Source organism: Notolepis coatsorum, assembly GCF_963971535.1.
Source record: "Notolepis coatsorum genome assembly, chromosome: 14".
Lineage (NCBI taxonomy): Eukaryota > Metazoa > Chordata > Actinopteri > Aulopiformes > Paralepididae > Notolepis > Notolepis coatsorum.
The window spans coordinates 46,917,470-46,941,814 of record NC_140178.1 but is presented as its reverse complement, the minus strand read 5'-3'; the positions used below and the strand labels follow the sequence as shown (position 1 = coordinate 46,941,814).

Here is a 24,345-nt window from a genome sequence, read left to right as displayed (position 1 = left end):
TGTGTGTGTGTGTGTGTGTGTGTGTGTGTGTGTGTGTGTGTGTGTGTGTGTGTGTGTGTGTGTGTGTGTGTGTGTGTGTGAGTGTGTGTGTGTGTGTGAGTGTGTGTGTGTGGGGGGGGGGCATTCTGTACTGAAGTGGGTGGGGTGGGCAGTCTGTGCCATTGATCAGTGTAGGCTCTGTAGAGACTAGGAGACCTTGACCAGGTCTGCTCTGCTGATTTCATAATAAGGTTAATGAATATGTTCAGACCGGGCTTTGAAACATGATCGATACTCGACTTGAGAGACTGTGTATTCAATTACAAAGAGTGTTTGTAGTCTGTAAGTGTGGCAGGACAACATCTTGTGCTTTTATGCATCATGTTAGTTTAATTGAAGTTGATGATTCTTGGAAATGAAATAAGAGTTTAACAGCTAAACAAAATCAGAGGTATTTATCAGTAACAATCACAATGAGAACAGTGTACTTGGGAAGCAGTTCAAATTTAGACTAATTTCACAGTAAATTAATCTATAGTTATGAAAATAACTAACCGTGTATAATAAATAATAAGACATATACGTTTGTATGGTCCAAAACATACAACCTCTGTACAACTCAGACGACTGATGACTTGGGCCTAATTACTTCCCTTGTAAGTCAAATACATGAAATATGTTAATTGCAAAGTTATTATTAGCCTCTACTAATGAGCCATGGAGATACAGTGCTTTGTTCTGGCAACTGTGGATCTAGTAGGTTTCATTCAGATGAACCTACTAGCATGTCTGGCACGTCACCTAGCTGTTACTTGACTAGCCCAGTCGTCCTAATGAATCCCATCCTTACTTTCAACTGAAAATTATAAGACGAAAGATGAAACTCTTGACTTTGTGAAAATAGTATGCATGTCTATTTAACAGTTAAAGCAAAGAATGTGCATAAAAGAAGTGCAACGACAACACCATGGCAACAAGGCACGTCTGAGTGTTACAACAAGGGAGCCCAGCAGTGTCCCGTCGTGTATTCACAAATACACTGAAAGAGACGTGAAACCACTTCAGAACCCTACAGAACGGAAAGAAAAGAATGTGCAAAAGTAGAATATGGAGGAATTTTTTTTTTGTATGTACAAACACACAAAGGATGGCAACTCAACTTCATCCTATTCCAGGATGTAAGACAGAAAGAATAAAATAGATACGCAAAACACTCAAAAGGTTTACGTTTGACGGGAGGTAAAACTAAAACTTCCAGAACATTACAACATGTGGGGGGATGGGGGGGGGGGGTCATTATTGTCCAGGAGGAGGAGGGAGAGATAGAAAGAAAGCCAGAGAGAGAGAGAGAGTGGGAGAGAGAGGGCAACAGTCGGTGAGGGCAAGACGACAGACACAGTACAGCAGCAGAAGTGGGTGGAGGTAGAGAGAGAAAGACAGATAGACGGACAAACACTTTTCGCACATGGAAGAATGTTGAGGCTTTCTGACAGCTGGGGTTTATCTAGCGACACAAAGGCCTGCTTGTAGCCAGGCTAGCGTGGCGTAGCCTAGCGTGCAGCACCGCGGATAGCCTGTGACTCACTCACTCGGAGAGATAGCAAGCTGCAAAAATGAATGAGTTGGCCCGACTCTCTCTGGCTTTCCGGAATTTCTCTCCGTCCCCCCCCCCCCCCCCCCCATCACCCCCTCCCCTCGGGGTGCTCTGAGACACACAGACTCACGGCTAGTTTAACATGTCTCAACAAATGAACATGTTTGTATTAATTAAGGGTTGTGCCATTATTGCTATCCAAATGTAATAATTGTGAATGATTTTCTGTAATGAGTTGTATGTGTATGTATCAAGCATCCTTGACTTCCAAGGACAACGATGTAAATAAGTCATTGGCTTTTTCGTTCCTCTCCTTGACAAAAGCAAATATGTGATGTAATGATCTGTATATGTTTTGTCGTCTAAATAAATACCTACCTAATACCTACCTACCTACCGACTGACTGACTGACTGACTGACTGACTGACTGACTGACTGACTGACGTGACAAGGATCAAAGCTGTGCGATGGGCAGGGAGCCATGATAGGCATAGCCGGGGCAGCGTAGGGAGGTGAGCTACGGCACAGGCAAGAAGCCACCATGCCAAATAGGGGCCCAGATCCTACGGCCAATCTCTGACTATACCGGAGGAAAAAAATAAAAATAATCACCTCAGTCTCATTTCCCATGTTTCACGTTGATTACACAAGGGGTGCTACTGGCAGGCTTACTGCCTCTCCCCCACCTGCTTACTGCCCCTCCCCAACCTGCTTACTGCCCCCCCAACCTGCTTACTGCCCCCCCAACCTGCTTACTGCCCCCCCAACCTGCTTACTGCCCCCCCAACCTGCTTACTGCCCCCCCAACCTGCTTACTGCCCCTCCCCAACCTGCTTACTGCCCCTCCCCAACCTGCTTACTGCCCCCCCAACCTGCTTACTGCCCCTCCCCAACCTGCTTACTGCCCCTCCCCAACCTGCTTACTGCCCCCCCAACCTGCTTGCTGCCCCTCCCCAACCTGCTTACTGCCCCCCCAACCTGCCGAGCTAGTGTGAGACTTGTCCAGTGATCTCAGTGTTAACGATAGGGTCATTTAGGAGACAGGAAGTAGCCTGTTCCATATTAATCCCATTGGCATAGCTGTGTCATCTTCCATATATTCAGTAGCGCTTTGACCACACACGCACACACACACACACACACACACACACACACACACACACACACACACACACACACACACACACACACACACACACACACACACACACACACACACACACACACACACACACACACACACACACACACACACACACACACACACACACACACACACACACACCTGAAGGAAAGTCACAGCTGGGCCGGGGTGAGGTATGCTGAGCCCCATGGGGGGGTTGGTCAGATCCATGGGGACGGGTCAGGAGACCCTGGACAGCAGGGGCTCTCAGAACAGCAGGGGGTCTCGGAACAGCAGGGCTCTCAGAACAGCAGGGGGTCTCAGAACAGCAGGGGCTCTCAGAACAGCAGGGGGTCTCAGAACAGCAGGGGTCTCAGAACAGCAGGGGGTCTCAGAACAGCAGGGCTCTCAGAACAGCAGGGGGTCTCAGAACAGCAGGGGCTCTCAGAACAGCAGGGCTCTCAGAACAGCAGGGGGTCTCAGAACAGCAGGGGCTCTCAGAACAGCAGGGGGTCTCAGAACAGCAGGGGGTCTCAGAACAGCAGGGCTCTCAGAACAGCAGGGCTCTCAGAACAGCAGGGCGTCTCAGAACAGCAGGGCTCTCAGAACAGCAGGGGGTCTCAGAACAGCAGGGGCTCTCAGAACAGCAGGGGCTCTCAGAACAGCAGGGGGTCTCAGAACAGCAGGGCTCTCAGAACAGCAGGGCTCTCAGAACAGCAGGGGCTCTCAGAACAGCAGGGGCTCTCAGAACAGCAGGGCTCTCAGAACAGCAGGGGGTCTCAGAACAGCAGGGGGTCTCAAAACAGCATGGGCTCTCAGAACAGCAGGGCTCTCAGAACAGCAGGGGGTCTCAGAACAGCAGGGGCTCTCAGAACAGCAGGGGCTCTCAGAACAGCAGGGGGTCTCAGAACAGCAGGGGTCTCAGAACAGCAGGGGGTCTCAGAACAGCAGGGCTCTCAGAACAGCAGGGGGTCTCAGAACAGCAGGGGCTCTCAGAACAGCAGGGGCTCTCAGAACAGCAGGGCTCTCAGAACAGCAGGGCTCTCAAAACAGCAGGGGCTCTCAGAACAGCAGGGTCTCAGAACAGCAGGGGGTCTCAAAACAGCAGGGGGTCTCAGAACAGCAGTGCTCTCAGAACAGCAGGGGGTCTCTTCCACCGTGGCCCCGGCTGGGCTGCCGTTAGTATTCTCCCGCTCATACAAACCAACACAGACATATGTTTTCAATTTCTCTGACCAGAGGGGGAAATTAACAAGCTCCAAAAGCCCATTCTGAGCCATGAGAAAACAGAGACCGTGACACAAAGTTATGACAAAATATGTGGGGAACAGAGGCCATTTCGGGGACTGAGATCCTTGCTAATGTAGTCAACGCCTCACTTACAGGCTATTTCTCACTCGCAGGCTATTTCTCACTGGTTTGATCCTATTCGGGTGTCAAATGAACACCACTTTGACTGAACTCACGTCTCCAAGTACGATAAAACAGATATAACTCGACCACTCGACTGTAATAAATAACACTGTACTAACACTGTACCTGTAAAGACCTCCTTCACTACACAAAACTAACAACCAAAAGCAAGCAGTGATACGGTCTTGTATTTCATTTCGTAAAGGATGATAAATTCAAAGTAACACATTTCTCCCAGCATCCCCTGTGGCCTGCGCCAGCGCGGTCTCTCAGGTAATAACCGACCCACATTCTATTTCAGGAATGCATACGTGTCACCAAATGGGTCAAGATCAACAGCAACTACTGTAGGACACTGCCGAACAGAACCATCTTCATTGAAAAGGGATTATAAGGGAAGTTTTTTAAAATTGTGATATCGGCCTCCCATCGAAAAAAAACCCTGCTCCTGATGAATTCAGGTGTGTGACAATAGGAAACTTAATCCAAGTCAAGTGTATTTGTATCAAGGCCTTAATCACAGAGTCTCAAAGGGCCCTCGTTACAAGCAGCCAATGATGACCACTGAATGAGGCTGAAAAGAATTTCGGGCCTAGACATGAATGTCAGTTAAGGCCTCAATCACTGCCAAAATCAAGATTCAAATGCTTTCTTTTCTTTTTCTTTCTTTTTTTTTCAAAAATTCCGACACACCAGCATAAGAAATAGCTTATAGAAATAATAACACAACATTCATTTTGGAAATCTCTTCTCAGACAGGGACATTAGGTCATGAGATCAGAAAGTCTGTCTACCACATAGCTCTCATCTACCCGCTGCCATATTGAAACTTTGTGAATGAAGCTTTGATTATTCGCCGATAATGACCACTGAAGCTTTGTAGGCCAGGAAACAGTAACCGGGACAGCCCTGCCCCATTCCCCGACACCTTTAGTTAAACATAGAGCCAGCCCAGACTCATACTGGATTTGTGAGGCCGATACCGATTTTGGGAGTAAAAAGAAATTCAGATATCGATATATCAGCCGATATTCACACATTTTTAGCAAGGATCTCTCAAACTTAGGCCATGGTTACACTGGGGTAAAACAGCAACGTTGTATTTTCGAATGAGTACGTTTGCATGTCCAAGTTAAAAAGAAACGCCGTTTTGGCAGGAAAACACGTTTTCCTAGTGGCAACGCTGAAAGGGTGTTTTCGTTTTGGAAACTCGCCGAAACTCGCCGACAATGGTGCCATGTAATTTGCGCGAGCCGGATACAGAGCCGTTTCTTGCCCAACGCCCATGCGCAGTAGTAAACACAGACGCCAAATTCTCCCCTGGCTGGACCTATACAGGATATCAGCTGCGTCCTCCTCAGATTGCCTGTAGCTGCGGCTAAACTAAGATCATGTGTTGTCAAGTTATTGTTATAAGGAACCCAGTCCAAGCTACAACAGTCTGCATTCCCTTAACAATTGTTTGTATTGAGCCGTATTGTATTGTACCCAGGGCTCCAGACTAACTTTTTTCACCACCGTCCCAGAACCGTCCCGAAATACAATTTTAACCGTCCCAAAGTGAATGTAACCGTCCCAAAAATACCAGTGCATACATTTTTTTTATTTTTTTTTTAAATTAAATTATATAAATTATACTTTTTTTTTATTTATTTTTTTATACAGCTACTGTTTTATATATACTGTTTTAAGTAATAACTAGAAAGTAATGGTATTTATTCAACAACAGGTGATTGATTATGATACTAATACAAATCTATACGGGGCTGCAGCACTGCAGATATACCCTACTCCAACGATCCACACGGACATTACACGGTGTTGCACTCGTTACCAAGTGGCTCTGCAGATATACCCTACTCGGCTACAAGGCTCCGTTGGAGAGGATGTTGTGATTTTTGCACAATAAATATTCAACATTCTCTTTTGAGACTCCGCCTCAGACTCTTATCATTTGGCACTAAAAGCTAAACATTGTCACCGATATGGCTGTCCGCAACATGTCATTAATTGTGTACGCGAGGTGGTTCAGTGACGACGCTAACATGAGCTAGGTTAGCTAGCATGTAGCTGCAGTACTGTACCGGAGGAGAGGTGGGTAGGAAGTAACTTGATGCTGGATGAGCGTATTGCTGCGTTGGGAGGCGGAGATAGTCATTGGATTTGGCAAATCACGCTACGTTTAGACTTCAGTGAACTTAGTCAGCACGAGACATTAACCATTTGACAGCAATATATGCGCGCACTGACAGTCGTCCAATTGACATTTCCTGTGAAAAAAAAATCCTCTCCGTCCCGGATGCGTCCCAGCAAAGATTTCTGTTCGTCCCAAATCAATAATTGATCGTCCCAGGGACGGCGGGACATCGTTAGTCTCGAGCCCTGATTGTACCCATTCTGCAATCTGTTAAATAACGTTTACATCCATTCATTCTGCTAGCATTAACGTTACTACGCTGCTAGCCACAATGCTATACTGTTATAATGGCATATCCCAATCACGTTAGCACGTAAGCTAACAAAATCGGCGATATTTTTGTGAGACTAAACTCCGCTCTTGGTGGTCAATTGTGTTGATGTTAGTTTTGTTTCATCAACAAATCATCAACAAATGAGGCAGAACACACAGTGAATGTATCCGTTTTTGTTTATTGCACTTTATTTCTTGCTGAAAAATAAATGCTATGTTGCTAAATGGCTCATGCGAGGTATAAAGATGGTGGCTTTCTGAGATTTTGAGCAGGATGTGGAGTGACTCGTTCAACCTTTCTGATTGGTTGAAAATGGCCTGAATGTTTGAACTACATCGCCACCTACTGCTTTGGCATTGTACTACAGTAGACGAGACAAAACAACGTCTAACTTAACTCTAACTTGCCTGCCAATACGCAGCGTTCTGAAAAGCTAAATGAAACAAAATGAAATGGCCCTAATGTAACCGCAGCCTTAGTTACCAAAGACTTATTTTATTTATTTGATTCTCCTCTCATTTGTTTATGTAGTAATATCCTTTCTAATTCTCCCACTACTTTTTCATACCTCAGGTATTTGCTTCCACTTGAAAAGCCTATATTCTTGGAAGTGAGTGTGTTGAGTCTGATCACAAATACTATTTACAGTAAAACTATAGTTTTTTCAGACCTTGCGTCTTAGGACTGATAACAAGCTTTGGGGTTGTGGAGATTGAAAGATTTATTCATAAACCCTTGGCCCTCCCAATGCCCTATCGCAACAGGTGCAAAGACTATGCTTAAGGGTACCCAGTCAGTTTTGGTGGGGGTCAATAGTGAAATGGGCATAATAATCGTGATACTTAAAAAGTAACTGGTTCCTTGGATGCTATTTTGAAGTGCGGCTCCTTTCTTTTTGTATGTGTTATTCTCTAGGAGTGTATCTCGATACTCTTCCCACCGAGGATGAACTGTGCTCTATTGTATCCAGTATGCGCTGTCGTATCTTCTTTATGTCAAAAATAAAGATTGTGTTTCTATTGAGACAATTTTCATTCAGATATCTTGAGGTGAGAGGTCAAGGGTCATGCCACATGACATTTTCCTCCCATCAATTTTAAACTAGCTTAAAATAGGTTCATTTGGAGCAGAGATCTACCCCCTTAGCCAGTGAGCTAGTGACATATGATACTACTAGTATTATCCTCACGCTAGTTTAAGAAATGAGCTCGCTAGACGGCTAATCAAACCACGGGATATCTGTAACATAAACGCTGACACTGATAATGTACAGTATATCAGTGTTAAGCCAATATCTGCCTTATCGGTCAGGCTCTACTAAAATGTGTTTGGTTTAAGCCAGTGTGGCCCCCACAGAGAAGTGAGAGGCCCCCCATGGCCTGCCGGGCCGTGACGAGGATCAAACGGGGCCAAGCAGAAGGTGACCGGAACCGGACAAACAAACTGGAGCCAGCAGTGTTTATGGAAGAGACCGGTCCCTGGCTGAGGTGAGAGGGAAGCCGCCGGGGGGGGGGGGGGGGGGGGGGGGGAGCTAATCATCTCTAACCCAGCGGACCTGAGGAGAGAGGACCTGGCCAAGGGAGAAGTCTGGCAATGGTTATAAAAGCCTAGCGAGATCAGTCAGTCACACTGCTGTTTGTGCTCTGGAGTCTTCCCGACATTGGTCGCTCCTTATGTATGTATGTGCGTGTGCGTGTGTGCGTGTGTGTGTGTGTGTGTGTGTGTGTGTATGTGTGTGTGTGTGTGTGTGTGTGTGTGTGTGTGTGTGTGTGTGTGTGTGTGTGTGTGTGTGTGTGTGTCCTACATTCACTCAGAACTCTCTACATAACTCTCCTCCCTCAGACAGAGCTCCCCAAATACATTCTCTAACATCAGACCTTATATTTGATGTGCAGACAGACAGACAGACAGACAGACAGACAGACAGACAGACAGACAGACAGACAGACAGACAGACAGACAGACAGACAGACAGACAGACAGACAGACAGACAGACAGACAGACAGACAGACAGACAGACAGACAGACAGACACACACACACACACACAGACACACACACAGGCAGATGGGCAGGCTGACAATTGAGACAAATAGCTGAATACACAGGTCCTTTCCTAGCTCTATCTGTCCTGTGTGGAAGTTAAGTTAAAGGGTCGGTAAACAGACAGGACTTGTTATGGGACTTAATAACACCTGGAGTCCCAATCGGATCTGGAACTATGGGAAACTGGGGGAATATAAATGTCATAATTTCCCACAGAGAATATGTCACCTCAAGGGTGTGATGGTAATTTGAGGAGGTGGGTATGTAATGACTAGAAAGTGAGTATTCTTGTTGATTCACCCTCCAATAGAAGCTTGTGGTAATTGGACTGAGGGAGTAGGTGTATACTCTATTCATACTATAGTATTCTCACAACGTGTTTTGTCATACAATATGGCGCAGGGCCACAGCTCATTGGCCATGGTTGTCATTTTTATGATGATCACCTGCTATTCGATTAAAGTCACCTGTTGTTTGTGACCAAGATGTCTGTGATCGATTACTATGAATAGCCAACTCAACATGCATGCTAGGTACACCTCCTGCCATAGCCCTTGACCAAGGGGGAGTTGGTCACCGGGCGCCTGTCTGTCTGCGGCTGCCCACTGCTCCTAAGTGGTTAGGATGGAGAGGAATCAAATGCAGAGGGAAAATTCCCCACAGGAAAGTAAACTTAAACTTAAAACATATTACGTCCTGTATAAAACTGTCAATCCTTACAGTCTCCCTAAAATCCAGGCATCTCATGTACAAACCCACCCCAACCTTAACCCTAACAGAAACCTTGGACCTCGCTCAAGCCCCTAAACCTTGGACCTCAATCTTAACCCTAACCTAAACCTTGGACCTCAATCTTAACCCTAACCTAAACCTTGGACCTCAATCTTAACCCTAACCTAAACCTTGGATCTCAAGCCCTACCTTAACCGCCCATTTGACAGGGTGTACGATATGGTACATGAGATGCCTATTTTTCTTTATGAATCCCCTTATGGCAGGGGTGGCCAACCCACAGATCGCGAGCCGCATGCGGCTCTTTGCCCGTCAATGTGTGGCTCCTCCATCAATTGATTTTTCCATTTTTTTTATGTCATTTATTCCATAAGAACGTAGAATAAACATTTACAGAAATTTCAAATGGTCCATTTGCATGTTCTTGGTATCTGATTCAAGGGATATCTATGGATCTCAGGGAATGTATTCCCAGTGTCAGAAATATTTTTTTAAATTTTTGACTGTGAATAACACCATGCTAAAATTTACCAGACCTGGGAAGATGATTTAACAGAAGGTTTTGTATATACAGTACTGAATTCTGCCATCCGGACACATGTCATTTGAAATATGATTATAGAATATAGAATAGCAGGCCTATAAATGACCTTATTATGGCCAAGTCGCACATCTATGGATCGGGCCAAATCTCCCCTTTTCAATGGCAGAGTTCAATCTGGATTTAGTATCACCAGGCGTGATTCACAAACCGTGAATGAAATCTACTGTAAGTACAGTTACTTTTTATAATGTAAATTTCTCCACCATTTTTCATCAGATTGCAACGCCGTTTTTTGCTAGACGTTCAAAGAAAGGTAGAGAAACTAACTGCGTTCTGTTTTATGGCAATAACGTTCAGGTTTGTGGGAGATAATCCCGAAAAATAAGAGAAATAAAAAAGTAAATCCACAAGTCAAGATGATTGACGGGGGCTGGCGTAAGCTGGGTAGTGTAGTTTTTCGAAATTCGAAAATCCTTCAAAAGACTACACTCACTTTTGGCTGTGCCACTTCCTCTCGTCAATATGCGCCGGTTTCCGACTCAATGCCCTGAGATTTCTATATAATCTTATATTTCACTAATAACAGTTAAAATCATTGGTAAACAAACGTAATGCTGAAAATATACACTTTGACTGCTGTTTTGACAGAGTTAGGGTCTTTACTCTTGGCTACATTTGAAACAAAAACGCAACATTAATTCATACATTCTGTAGAGATTGATTTATGGCGTGATGTCATTTGTGGTCCATCTGAGGTTAACCCTGTGAGGCCCAAATAAAAAAGACATTAGCAACTTCAGAGGCCAGAGGGTGGGACCTATAAACACATTTACTATCCAATAGCATTGTGAGGCTAAACAACAGGACCCATTGACTATGTACATGTGCTTAAAAAAATATTTGAAACATTTACAGACTTTTTTTTTTAAATGGCTAAAAGTGGTTTTGTAATTTTGCAACCGTGGGTCTCACAAGGTACTTTTAACCCTGTGAGGCCCAAATAAAAAAGACAGTAGCAACTTCAGAGGCCAGAGGGTGGAACCTATAAACACATGAAGGATGCCGTGACTGAAAAAAGGTTGAGAAATGCTGGTATATGGTGTGGCTCTTTGTGGTACCACAGTAATCTTTGTGGCTCTTAGTCTCTGACTGGTTGGCCACCCCTGCCTTATGGAATCATATCAAGGACCCCCATTTGATATGACTTTGTCTCAGGGACCCCCATCTAAGAAGATATTTGTTATTAGATATGATTTAGTCCAGAGTTCCATAACTATATATAATGTAGGTCGGGAGACAACAGAGAAGAGAGTGAAACCTGTGATCAGAATGCTCACTCTGTCAATGGGCTAACTTCTAGTCATTGAAATAATAGTGCAATTATTCACTATTCACTAATGACTATACTAATGAGCCCACTTTGAGAACCACTGCTTACGGGAGGGAAACCCCCCGTTGCCAGGGAGTGCAAGCCTGAAACACTCACGTAGATGAGTCCAGAGTAGTAGCGATCCTTCAGGTTGTGCAGCACGGAGGCCTCGTTGAGACAGGTGAGCTCGGCCATGTCCTCCACCTTGCTGAACTTGGGCGGGTTCATCTTCTGGATGTCGTCCTTGTTGACCATCGCCTTCTTCCCATTCTCTGCCAACTCCACCGTGACCTCCTCGCCTTGCTCCTCCCGGATGCTGGCCGCTTCGAAGCCGTGGCGCTCTGAGGGGATCCATACGAGCTTCTTGGCGGTCCAGTCAGCCTGCGTGGCCGGGTTGTAGACAACGGCTCTGTCCACAAACAGGTACCGCTCCGGGTCCTCCTGCCCACGATGAGACATCTTAGCTGGGGGTTACCAGAGGAACGTGGCCGCCTGGGAAAGATACGGATGCAAGTTAGTTTACACTTTTCCCAACCTATCAAGCTATCCATCATTGGGCAAGGTGAGTGCCCAGAGATAGTGTAGTGGTTAATACACCCCCAGAGATAGTGTAGTGGTTAATACACCCCCCCAGATATAGTGGTTAAGACACCCCCAGAGATAGTGTAGTGGTTAAGACACCCCCAGATATAGTGGTTAAGACACCCCCAGAGATAGTGTAGTGGTTAAGACACCCCCAGATATAGTGGTTAAGACACCCCCAGAGATAGTGTAGTGGTTAAGACACCCCCAGCGATAGTGTAGTGGTTAAGACCCCCCAGATATAGTGTAGTGGTTAAGACACCCCCAGCGATAGTGTAGTGGTTAAGACACCCCCAGAGATAGTGTAGTGGTTAAGACACCCCCAGATATAGTGTATTGGTTAAGACACCCCCAGAGATAAGTGTAGTGGTTAAGACCCCCAGAGATAGTGTAGTGGTTAAGACCCTGTTAAAGTTAGAGGTTCTATGTAGGATCCTATGTAGGATTGCAAGTAACTGTATTTAACTGTTTCCACTAACTGTACATATGACTGTTTACACTAGTGACTGTTTATCTGTATAGACTAATTGTATCTATCAGTGTTGCTTTGGTGCATGTATATCTGTCCCCACTAGAGGGCGCTCTGGGCGTAGCCACTCAGGTATCCTACCTCACAAGGACTATAAAAGAGGTGGTACCCGCCCCTATCTTTCTCTTCTCCAACGGCTCTCAACGAGAGCAGAGCTCTGTACACATCTACTGCTTATATGTGAATAAAGAAGTCAAGCCAGTTCGGGCACAATAGAGAATCCATGCCTCTTGACCACATTATTGATGCCCCAGAAGCGAGTTCTGTTAACAGACCCCCAGAGATAGTGTAGTGGTTAAGACACCCCCAGAGATAGTGTAGAGATAGTGTAGAAATAGTGTAGTGGTTAAGACCCCCATAGTGGTTAAGACCCCCAGAGATAGTGTAGTGGTTAAGACCCCCAGAGATAGTGTAGTGGTTAAGACACCCCAGAGATAGTGTAGTGGTTAAGACACCCCCAGATATAGTGTATTGGTTAAGACACCCCCAAAGATAGTGTAGAGATATTGTATTGGTTAAGACACCCCCAAAGATAGTGTAGAGATATTGTATTGGTTAAGACACCCCCAAAGATAGTGTAGAGATAGTGTAGTGGCTAAGACACCCCAGAGATATTGTATTGGTTAAGACACCCCCAAAGATAGTGTAGAGATATTGTATTGGTTAAGACACCCCCAGAGATATTGTATTGGTTAAGACACCACCAGAGATAGTGTATTGGTTAAGACACCCCCAAAGATATTGTATTGGTTAAGACACCCCCAAAGATAGTGTAGAGATAGTGTAGTGGTTAACACCACCAGAGATATTGTATTGGTTAAGACACCCCCAAAGATAGTGTAGTGTAGTGGTTAAGACACCCCCAAAGATAGTGTAGAGATAGTGTATTGGTTAAGACCCCCAGAGATATTGTATTGGTTAAGACACCCCAGAGATAGTGTAGAGATAGTGTATTGGTTAAGACACCCCCAAAGATAGTGTATTGGTTAAAACACCCCCAGAGAGAAGTGTAGTGGTTAAGACCCCCAGAGATAGTGTAGTGGTTAAGACACCCCCAAAGATAGTGTAGAGATAGTGTATTGGTTAAGAACCCCAGAGAGAAGTGTAGTGGTTAAGACCCCCAGAGATAGTGTAGTGGTTAAGACACCCCCAAAGATAGTGTAGAGATAGTGTAGTGGTTAAGACACCCCCAGATATAGTGTATTGGTTAAGACACCCCCAGAGATAGTGTAGAAATAGTGTAGTGGTTAAGACCCCCAGAGATAGTGTAGTGGTTAAGACCCCCAGAGATAGTGTAGAGATAGTAAATTGGTTAAGACACTGTGATAGATAGTGTAGTGGTTAAGACACCCAGAGATAGTGTAGTGGTTAAGACCCCCAGAGATAGTGTAGAGATAGTAAATTGGTTAAGACACTGTGATAGATAGTGTAGTGGTTAAGACCCCCAGAGATAGTGTAGAGATAGTAAATTGGTTAAGACACTGTGATAGATAGTGTAGTGGTTAAGACACCCCAGAGATAGTGTATTGGTTAAGACACCCCCAGAGATAGTGTATTGGTTAAGACACCCCCAGAGATAGTGTAGTGGTTAAGACACCCCCAGAGATAGTGTAGAGATAGTAAATTGGTTAAGACACTGTGATAGATAGTGTAGTGGTTAAGACCCCCAGAGATAGTGTAGTGGTTAAGACCCCCAGAGATAGTGTAGAGATAGTAAATTGGTTAAGACACTGTGATAGATAGTGTAGAGATAGTGTAGTGGTTAAGACCCCCAGAGATAGTGTAGAGATAGTAAATTGGTTAAGACACTGTGATAGATAGTGTAGTGGTTAAGACACCCCAGAGATAGTGTATTGGTTAAGACACCCCCAGAGATAGTGTATTGGTTAAGACACCCCCAGAGATAGTGTAGTGGTTAAGACACCCCCAGAGATAGTGTAGAGATAGTAAATTGGTTAAGACACTGTGATAGATAGTGTAGTGGTTAAGACACCCCAGAGATAGTGTATTGGTTAAGACACCCCCAGAGATAGTGTAGTGGTTAAGACACCCCAGAGATATTGTATTGGTTAAGACACCCCCAGAGATATTGTATTGGTTAAGACACCCCCAGAGATATTGTATTGGTTAAGACACCACCAGAGATATTGTATTGGTTAAGACACCCCCAAAGATAGTGTAGAGATAGTGTAGTGGTTAAGACACCCCCAGAGATAGTGTAGAGATAGTGTAGTGGTTAAGACACCCCCAGAGATATTGTATTGGTTAAGACACCCCCAAAGATAGTGTAGAGATAGTGTGGTGGTTAAGACACCCCCAAAGATAGTGTATTGGTTAAAACACCCCCAGAGATAGTGTAGTGGTTAAGAACCCCAGAGAGAAGTGTAGTGGTTAAGACCCCCAGAGATAGTGTAGTGATTAAGACACCCCCAAAGATAGTGTATTGGTTAAGACACCCCCAAAGATAGTGTATTGGTTAAAACACCCCCAGAGAGAAGTGTAGTAGTTAAGACCCCCAGAGATAGTGTAGTGGTTAAGACCCCCAGAGATAGTGTAGTGGTTAAGACACCCCCAGAGATAGTGTAGTGGTTAAGACCCCCAGAGATAGTGTAGTGGTTAAGACCCCCAGAGATAGTGTAGTGGTTAAGACACCACCAGAGATATTGTATTGGTTAAGACACCCCCAAAGATAGTGTAGAGATAGTGTATTGGTTAAGACACCCCCAGAGATAGTGTCGAGATAGTGTAGTGGTTAAGACACCCCCAGAGATATTGTATTGGTTAAGACACCCCCAAAGATAGTGTAGAGATAGTGTAGTGGTTAAGACACCCCCAAAGATAGTGTATTGGTTAAGACACCCCCAAAGATAGTGTATTGGTTAAAACACCCCCAGAGATAGTGTATTGGTTAAGACCCCCAGAGATAGTGTAGTGGTTAAGACCCCCAGAGATAGTGTATTGGTTAAGACACCCCCAAAGATAGTGTAGAGATAGTGTATTGGTTAAGACACCCCCAAAGATAGTGTATTGGTTAAAACACCCCCATAGATAGTGTAGTGGTTAAGACCCCCAGAGATAGTGTAGTGGTTAAGAACCCCAGAGAGAAGTGTAGTGGTTAAGACCCCCAGAGATAGTGTAGTGGTTAAGACACCCCCAAAGATAGTGTAGAGATAGTGTATTGGTTAAGACACCCCCAAAGATAGTGTATTGGTTAAAACACCCCCAGAGAGAAGTGTAGTGGTTAAGACCCCCAAAGATAGTGTAGTGGTTAAGACCCCCAGAGATAGTGTAGTGGTTAAGACACCCCCAGAGATAGTGTAGTGGTTAAGACCCCCAGAGATAGTGTAGTGGTTAAGACCCCCAGAGAAGTGGTTAAGACACCCGCAGAGATAGTGTAGTGGTTAAGAACCCCAGAGATAGTGTAGTGGTTAAGACCCCCAGAGAATGAGATAGTGTAGTGGACTAGTGGTTAAGACCCCCAGAGATAGTGTAGTGGTTAAGACCCCCAGAGATAGTGTAGTGGTTAAGACCCCCAGAGATAGTGTAGTGGTTAAGACACCCCCAGAGATGGTGTGTTTAAGACTGACCACTCTGCTTATAAACTAAAATAGACAAGGTGGACCACCATTGTAAGGTTTATTTGCATTGGTTTCAACTGAGTTTTAGTGTCAGTGGTGGCCTTCCAACCACACCAAGAAATATAATCTGGGGCAAACATGATTATAATCTAATATGATACATAACATTGTGTATCAAAATGGTAATAGGCAGCAAGGATATCAACCTATCTTAGCCCGAAAGCAATGAGAACCAGGCATAAATAATGGCGAGTAACTTGACCAGTAGCAACAATAACAGTACAGTGATGTATTTGAGTAATACTAATATCACCACCCTGACATCATGCCTCAAAAACTAAACGGCCCTGGTCTAGTTTACTCGTCATCAGTATACTGTATCTAGATAACGTCACAACTAGTAGTAGCCTGTAAAAACACATTTTCTTCCCGTTTGTTTCTGTAAACATAATGCGCATACTGCACAGCACAGCCATGCATGCACGCTCCTCGCGTGCCAGATCAAACGGGACGCAGCAGCGTTGTGAATGGCACGCGACTCGTCAACCCCCGTTTAACCGAACTATGATCAATAATATTCAATCGAAATTATTCACATTGCCTAGCCATAGATCACATATAATCGATAGCATTAACATAGAGAACATTGTATTAAAAAAAGAAGCACGATGACGATGACACTGCATTGGCAAGGGACTCAAACGCGTTGAATGAGTTGGGTGGTTGGCAAGCCAACGCACGCACACTCGGGACACAGTCAGACAGTAACTTGCTCCGAAAAGTCGTGTTTATGATAGCATTATCCATTCAATTAGACCACCTGCTGTAATAAACATAGGCATTCAATATATTCTAATTCAACAAATCCCCAAAATGTTTTATTATGAGCCACATTATGGATCTACGTCAAAGCAGCAAAGTTTTCAAATGACCTCCATCCCCGGTTAATGGATCCATTCAACCGGACAGTCGGTAAACTGACTAACGGTAACCACGCCGGCCGTTCATCCTCGCGAAGCTCCGGTAACTCACCTGGTGTTGTCAGCGAAGAAAAGATCCGCAACTGTTCACGTAAATATCCCCCCTAAATGATACTTGCTGCAACTGGCTGCTACACACAATTGAAATGCAGGCATGTATTGGGGCTTTGGTATGCACCAGACTCTGCCCCTACAGCGGGGCCCCTCCTAAACCGAACACACTTGACCGCGGTACTCCCGCCTACGATGGGGTGTGCGCATAGATGTTGTTATAGCAGATCAATATATCGGATTCTTTTACTTTACGGGATGGCTTACCAGGTCAGAAACACGTGTATGTTGACTTGTGAATTGATGAAATGTACAAAATCTTTACTTGATATTGGGGTATTGTCCCGAGATCCCCAATGATGGGTGCATTCTGCATCTATTTTAGAAATATCTATACAATACACAACATACCCACTCTGCGGTCCCTCTCTTCAACCTCGACTCAATTGGACGGAATAAATCAAGCCCCGGCCCGCTCCCAGGAGCAGCAAATTAACAAATTCCAATATGAATGGCATGAATGTACCAATATTCCACCTGTTGCTTGTCAATTGGAGTATCAATTTATTCTTGTAAGTTTCAGCTTGTATATATATGTCATTCTTTAATTTGTTGCAATTAACCTACATTTTTGTTTTGATGCACCAAGACAAAATTGTACTGCAAAAAAAATAAAAATCATCAATGTTAGCAATAACATTATATTCCAAATGCAGCTCTAGACCAGGATTCAGATGGCCCAGTATGAATTGAAACATCTCCCTCTTGTGTTGGACCGTGACATGGCATCATTTCACATCAATCAACAAAATGCACAGACCTACATCCTACCAAAAAACAACAAAACAAAAGTTTAGATTTACAGTCACATTTTATTAAAAATGGAAATAGGCAATTTCATAGAAGGACAAAGATACTTTTTTTTGTAATTAAATAGTTTTTTCCATCCATCATACTGGAAAACTTGCCCTCACATTTTACAACAGAAAGAGAATGCAGAACGGTATGTACAGTGTGTGTTGTGATGTTCATGTTTTTAATGTCCTCTTCCTCTTCCACCACCTCTTCCTCTTCCACCTCCTCTTCCTCCACCACCACCGCCGCCTCCTCCTCCTCCTCCAAAACCTCCTCTTCCTCCAAAACCTCCTCTTCCTCCTCCACCTCCTCTCCCTGATCCTCCTCTCACTTTCTTCCTGACTCCGCTGGCCTCCTCTGTGTCGTCTCCATCTTCATCTCCTCTTCTGGGCCTTTTCCTCTTATCTTGCTGCTCCCTCATTTCCTGGAGAGGATGGCAATAAAACAAATTAATAATAATAAAAAAAAAAAAAAAAAAACTCTGCCATAAGAAGACCCATTTTTATACAGAAAATTGGTGGAATTCCCTTTTAAGAACTATAATGTTCAGAAAACTATGGTTTGGAAAATAGTGCTAAGCCAGTCCTTAGTTTAGTCCAGTCAGTAGAAAGTTTGTAGTCAAACAAGGAGTAGAAGTGAGCCACTCTGGAAACAAAAATATATGTCGCGTTCTGGTCAATAGGATCTTAATCAGACATACATGCTACATTCTGTGGAGCCGTCACACAGTGACCGGGACTTACTAGTCTGGCAAATCTCTGGGCTTCACCGACTCTCTCCACCAGCATCATCACTTCCTCGTCCTGGGTGGGGAAGATGGGCAGCTTCTTTCCAATCAGGGTTTCGATTCGCTGGAACAGCTCCACGTCATACCTGGAACACGTCATTCACCCGACATGCTCATTTCAGAAATCATTTTGTGACAAATATGACTTACTATATTTGCTTTTTAGCATTGATTTAGACAACACAATTGTGTATCACAATGCTCAATATAAAAGACAATCCACAATACTTTAACACATATAGAAGATATTCAATATATATATATATATATATATATATATATATATATATATATATATATATATATATATATATATTATATATATTGCCCAGCCCTAATCCAGGAGAATGCAAAGGCAGGTATCCAGGAGAGTCAGTGCTGACAATATGAGTGACTTACTGTGTGACAAAAGTGATGGATTTCCCAGACCGGCCTGCTCTGGCTGTTCTTCCTACTCTGTGGATGTAGTCCTGAGAGGAGGAGTATAAGAGGACACACAGTCAAACAGAGGAGCATCATAGATAGTGGTGCTGAGAGGAGGAGTATAAGAGGACACACAGTCAAACAGAGGAGCATCATAGATAGTGGTGCTGAGAGGAGGAGTATAAGAGGACACAGTCAAACAGAGGAGCATCATAGATAGTGGTGCTGAGAGGAGGAGTATAAGAGGACACACAGTCAAACAGAGGAGCATCATGGATAGTGGTGCTGAGAGGAGGAGTATAAGAGGACACAGTCAAACATAGGAGCATCATAGATAGTGGTGCTGAGAGGAGGAGTATAAGAGGACACAGTCAAACAGAGGAGCATCATGGATAGTGGTGCGGAGAGGAGGAGTATAAGAGGACACAGTCAAACAGAGGAGCATCATGGATAGTGGTGCTGAGAGGAGGAGTATAAGAGGACACAGTCAAACAGAGGAGCATCATAGATAGTGGTGCTGAGAGGAGGAGTATAAGAGGACACAGTCAAACAGAGGAGCATCATAGATAGTGGTGCTGAGAGGAGGAGTATAAGAGGACACACAGTCAAACAGAGGAGCATCATAGATAGTGGTGCTGAGAGGAGAGTATAAGAGGACACAGTCAAACAGAGGAGCATCATAGATAGTGGTGCTGAGAGGAGGAGTATAAGAGACATATAAAACAGGAGCATTGTGTATAACAGGAGGATTATAAAGTGGTGAAATCTGATGCAAATTTGGAGGCTGTGAAGTTGGCATTCCTGACATTTTAGTGAAGTCTTAAATCTCTATGGAAAATATGATATTATATATATTAATCATTGGATTCATGATTTATTATATTCTTAGTTATATAAAAGGTATGCATTGAACAGAGGCTTGAGTCAGACACTACAATTCCCCCCCTGATCAGCGATTATCAACTGAAGCCTTAATTACGCTACTTTTAAAATCTATCTAACTAGACTAAGACTTCAAATTTCACTAAGTTGATATTAGCTGATGTTAGCCAACTGGTAGAAAAAAGTAGCATTGGGCTTGATCCTCTGTTCAACACAGACTGTATACACAAAGCCCATTGATATTTAAAATAGGGATTTGGAGACTACACCTCACAATGGGGGCAATGCTGATTCAAGGCATACGGAGGGATGATAAGGCTGCATCTTCTCGGTTACATCTTCACACCCTTTATGACAAAATGGCATATTATAGTGAGTGAGTGAGTGAAAATGCAGAAGAGAGGGGGCTTAAAGGGGGTACAGCACTGGACACTAAAGAGCGAGAGAAACAAGACTATAGCAAAAGAGCTATAGTTGAGAGAATCAAGGGGCGTGTGTGTGTGTGTGTGTGTGTGTGTGTGTGTGTGAGCAAGGTACCTTGGAGTGTGTGGGGATGTCATAGTTGATGACACAGTCCACATGTGGGATGTCCAGACCTCTGGACGCCACGTCAGTCGCCAGCAGGACAGAACGAGACTTGGACTTGAACTTGTTCAGCGCTCCGAGACGTTTATTCTGACCAACAGAGAAAGGATGGTTTAGTAAATGTACTCTGACCAACAGAGAAAGGATGGTTTAGTAAATGTACTCTGACCAACAGAGAAAGGATGGTTTAGTAAATGTATTCTGACCAACAGAAAAGTTTATTTAGTCAATTAATACAGCAGTTTATCGGGTAGAAAAATTATTTGTAATAATAATAATAATAAATGTTTCCCAAAAGGCAGAATGTGTTGTTAAGAAACGTGTGTGTGTGTGTGTGTGTGTGTGTGTGTGTGTGTGTGCACACGCGCGTGTCCTATTTGTTTGTAATACACTGATTTGTGAGGAAAACAACTCAACACTGTTTACAAGATGGAGTAAATAATCCTTAACTCCTGGTAAAACATGTAGACCACTTTAGGCCCCACACTGCAATAACTGTCACATTTTGAATGACGCTTATGGGCAGTGTGTGCCAATATCTGCTAACAATGTAAAGAATGATGCGTGTGTACTCTGTGTTCTTAAAGGAAAGATCATGGTTTTTATGAGACCACCCTAATGATCAATAACCATGCCCCCACTATGGAAATCAACAGGCGTTCTTAGAAATCGGTGCCGGCTTCCTGTTTCCCATTTTTAAGCAATGTTTGTTAACAATGCTAGTGCAAATCAATGGGGTATGAACTATGAAGCAATTTATCTCAACACTGCATACACATCCTTTCAATAGTTAAGAATAAGTTAATCCGGGATATTTTTAACCAAATAAATATAGTGTATATTCATACATTCTTGGAAGAGTTTGATTTGTAGATGGAGAAAATACCTTTTTGGTCACTTTATTAGCAGTTATACAATCAGAATATAAGTCTGTTTTACTGCAGTCTTTCCTAACATCACCAACATAAACAAACATTTTACAGCCACAAAATGGCAAATATAATTTAAAAACTCATATTACCAGTATTGGTCCGTATATAAAAAGCTCAGTCAATCAAACAGAGAATGAAAACATGTCTCCTGTTTGTATTTCTTATTTTTGGCGGTGGGGCTACACATTTGTTTACGTTTAGATTACTGACAGGACCTTTAGTAGAACTCTTTGAAAGAACTTGTGTGTGAATCTGAGAGGATGTTTCATATCACCCAGCTAAGCTCTACCATGTCCTTGTGTCACGTATATTTAGGAAGTGGCTAGTCAGAAGGAATACCAGGCATGGCTGTGTGTGTGCGTGCGTTGTGTTCCTACCTGGCTCATCTGACCATGCAATGGGATGGCAGTAATGCCCAGGTTCCTTAGCAACAGCGCCACCCGCTGGGCATTGTTGCAAGTGCCGCAGAAGATCATAAAGGAGTTCCCTGCCAGCTCGTTCAGAATGGAGACCAGGTAACAGTCCTACAGAAAACACAAACAGTTGCAAACTCAAACCGCCGAACACCTTGATGTCTGCAAAAGTAGAGATTTCCCTGCCTGTTGAAACTGTCATTACTCTGACCACCTAATGTTACACATGAAGGATCTTCCTTGCCCATGGTCATTGTCTTGGATAGAACTTCTGACTGGGTTCCTATAGCCGGTGTCAACTAGAGATGTTCCAATACCATTTTTTCCTTCCCGATCCGATTCCGATACCTAAGCTTTGGGTATCGGCCGATACCAATACTGATCCGATACCAGTGCATACATAAAAAAATTATAATAATAATATTATATAAATTATAATAATATAATAATAACTTTATTTGTATAGCACTTTTCATACAGAGGTTGCAGTTCAAAGTGCTTCACAACAGTAAAAAATACAGGCATAAGCGAGCATAAAAAGATAGACAGGTAGAATCACAGTGTTTCACATTAGGATCTAGCATCCCAATAGGCTCTCCGCTTACAGTTTTCAGTAACACAAATAGTAAAAATAGTTTAAAATGATTCAGTTTAAAAATAGTAAAATAAAAATAAAATAAAATAAAATAAAAATTATAAAATAGAACGGACATAAAAAATACAGGCATGAGCGAGCATAGCAAGATATGGCAATTGACAACAATGCATAAAGTTTACAGACAATCCATGCTGATTGATCTTCCATAAGCAAGTGAAAGTTTACAGACAATCCATGCTGATTGATCTGCCATAAGCAAGTGAAGATTACAGTCTGTTCTAACAAACCAAACTGCCATGTATTAAAGTTTACAGACAATCCATGCTGATTGATCTGCCATAAGCATAAGATTACAGTCTGTTCTAACAAACCAAACTGCCATGTATTAAAGTTTACAGACAGCCCTCATTGCGGTCACAGAGGCACTTCACTTAGCAAAAGCGAAAGGCCTCTCCTCTGTCCTGATTCTCCTAGATCTATCTGCAGCCTTCGACACAGTCAACCATCAGATCCTCCTCGCGGCCCTCGCAGGAATGGGAGTGGCTGGATCTGCGCTGACATGGCTGACATCATACCTCAATGACCGCTCCTACCAAGTGTCATGGAGAGGGACTCTGTCGGCCACCCGCCCCCTCCGGACGGGTGTCCCCCAGGGCTCGGTCCTAGGACCCCTTCTCTTCTCCCTCTACACTAAATCACTGGGTAACATTATCACATCTCATGGCTTCTCATATCATTGTTATGCCGATGATACTCAACTCTTCCTCTCCTTCCCTCCCTCAGATATCCACGTCTCTGAGCGGATCTCGGCCTGTCTGTCCGACATCTCCGCCTGGATGACGACCAACCACCTCAAACTGAACCTAAGCAAAACAGAATTGCTCCACCTGCCGGCCAAATCCTCCCCCCTGACCGACCTCTCCATCACAGTCGAGAATGCAGCTGTGACCGCGTCGCCGACCGCCAAGAACCTTGGTGTTGTCCTCGACGACCAGTTGAACTTCTCTGCTCACATCGCAGCGACAACCAGAACCTGCAGATTCCTCCTGAGCAACGTCAGAAGGATACGCCCCTTCCTGACAAAAGAAGCCACCCAACTCCTCGTCCAATCAACAGTCATCTCCCGCCTCGACTACTGCAACGCACTGCTAGCTGGCCTCCCGGCCACTGCCACCAAGCCTCTTCAACTCATTCAAAATGCAGCGGCCCGCCTGATCTCAAACCTACCGAAGTCAGCCCATGTCACCCCACTTCTTAGGGACCTGCACTGGCTCCCCATTGCTGCACGTATCCGCTTCAAGGCCCTCGACCTAGCATACCGTGCGGCAAAGGGAACCGCTCCCGCCTACCTCCGGTCAATGGTCTCTAACTACACACCCTCAAGACCCCTACGCTCTGCGTCTTCTGGCCGCCTCAGATCTACTCCTATCCAAGCTCCCGGAGGGTCATCAAAGAGAAGCCGCCTATTCTCAGTCCTTGCCCCACAATGGTGGAATGAACTACCCATCCCAGTTAGGACAGCCGAATCCCGTCCAATCTTTCGCCGTCGACTAAAGACTCACTTCTTCAACCATTATCTGAAATGATAAAAAAAAAAAAAAAAAAAAAAAATCTAACCCCGACTAACCTTAATGTCATGCACTTGTCCTAATAAACTAACCTACACTGTAACACGCAACACTTTGATGAACATTGTTACTCAGCTGATAGAGTTATACCCTTCTTGCTGTCTTGTCGCACAGAACTTGTAAGTCGCTTTGGATAAAAGCGTCAGCTAAATGACTAAATGTAAATGTAAATGTAAATCCATGCTGATTGATCTGCCATAAGCATAGTGTTTCACATTAGGATCTAGCATCCTAATAGGCTCTCTATTCA

General features: G+C 44.0%; 2 protein-coding genes across 2 annotated transcripts in view; both read right to left on the bottom strand.

Moving 5' to 3' along the window:
- LOC311239765 (myosin-10-like) overlaps positions 1-17,124 on the bottom strand; it is a 240,379-nt gene extending 223,255 nt beyond the window's left edge. Inside the window, 2 exon segments of the mRNA XM_084328192.1 lie at positions 11,390-11,764; positions 16,994-17,124. Of these exon segments, the coding sequence (XP_084184318.1) occupies positions 11,390-11,731 (342 nt within the window). The 5' untranslated portion in view covers positions 11,732-11,764; positions 16,994-17,124.
- Positions 17,125-17,864: 740 nt separating this feature from the next.
- The window catches only part of ddx47 (DEAD (Asp-Glu-Ala-Asp) box polypeptide 47), a 42,058-nt gene continuing 35,577 nt past the window's right edge, over positions 17,865-24,345 (bottom strand). The window contains exons 8-12 of the mRNA XM_084328193.1: positions 21,834-21,980; positions 20,477-20,614; positions 19,034-19,104; positions 18,591-18,720; positions 17,865-18,271 (exon numbers count right to left, since the gene is read on the bottom strand). Coding sequence (XP_084184319.1) covers positions 18,029-18,271; positions 18,591-18,720; positions 19,034-19,104; positions 20,477-20,614; positions 21,834-21,980 — 729 coding nt within the window. The 3' untranslated portion in view covers positions 17,865-18,028. The remainder of the gene's footprint in view (positions 18,272-18,590; positions 18,721-19,033; positions 19,105-20,476; positions 20,615-21,833; positions 21,981-24,345) is intronic.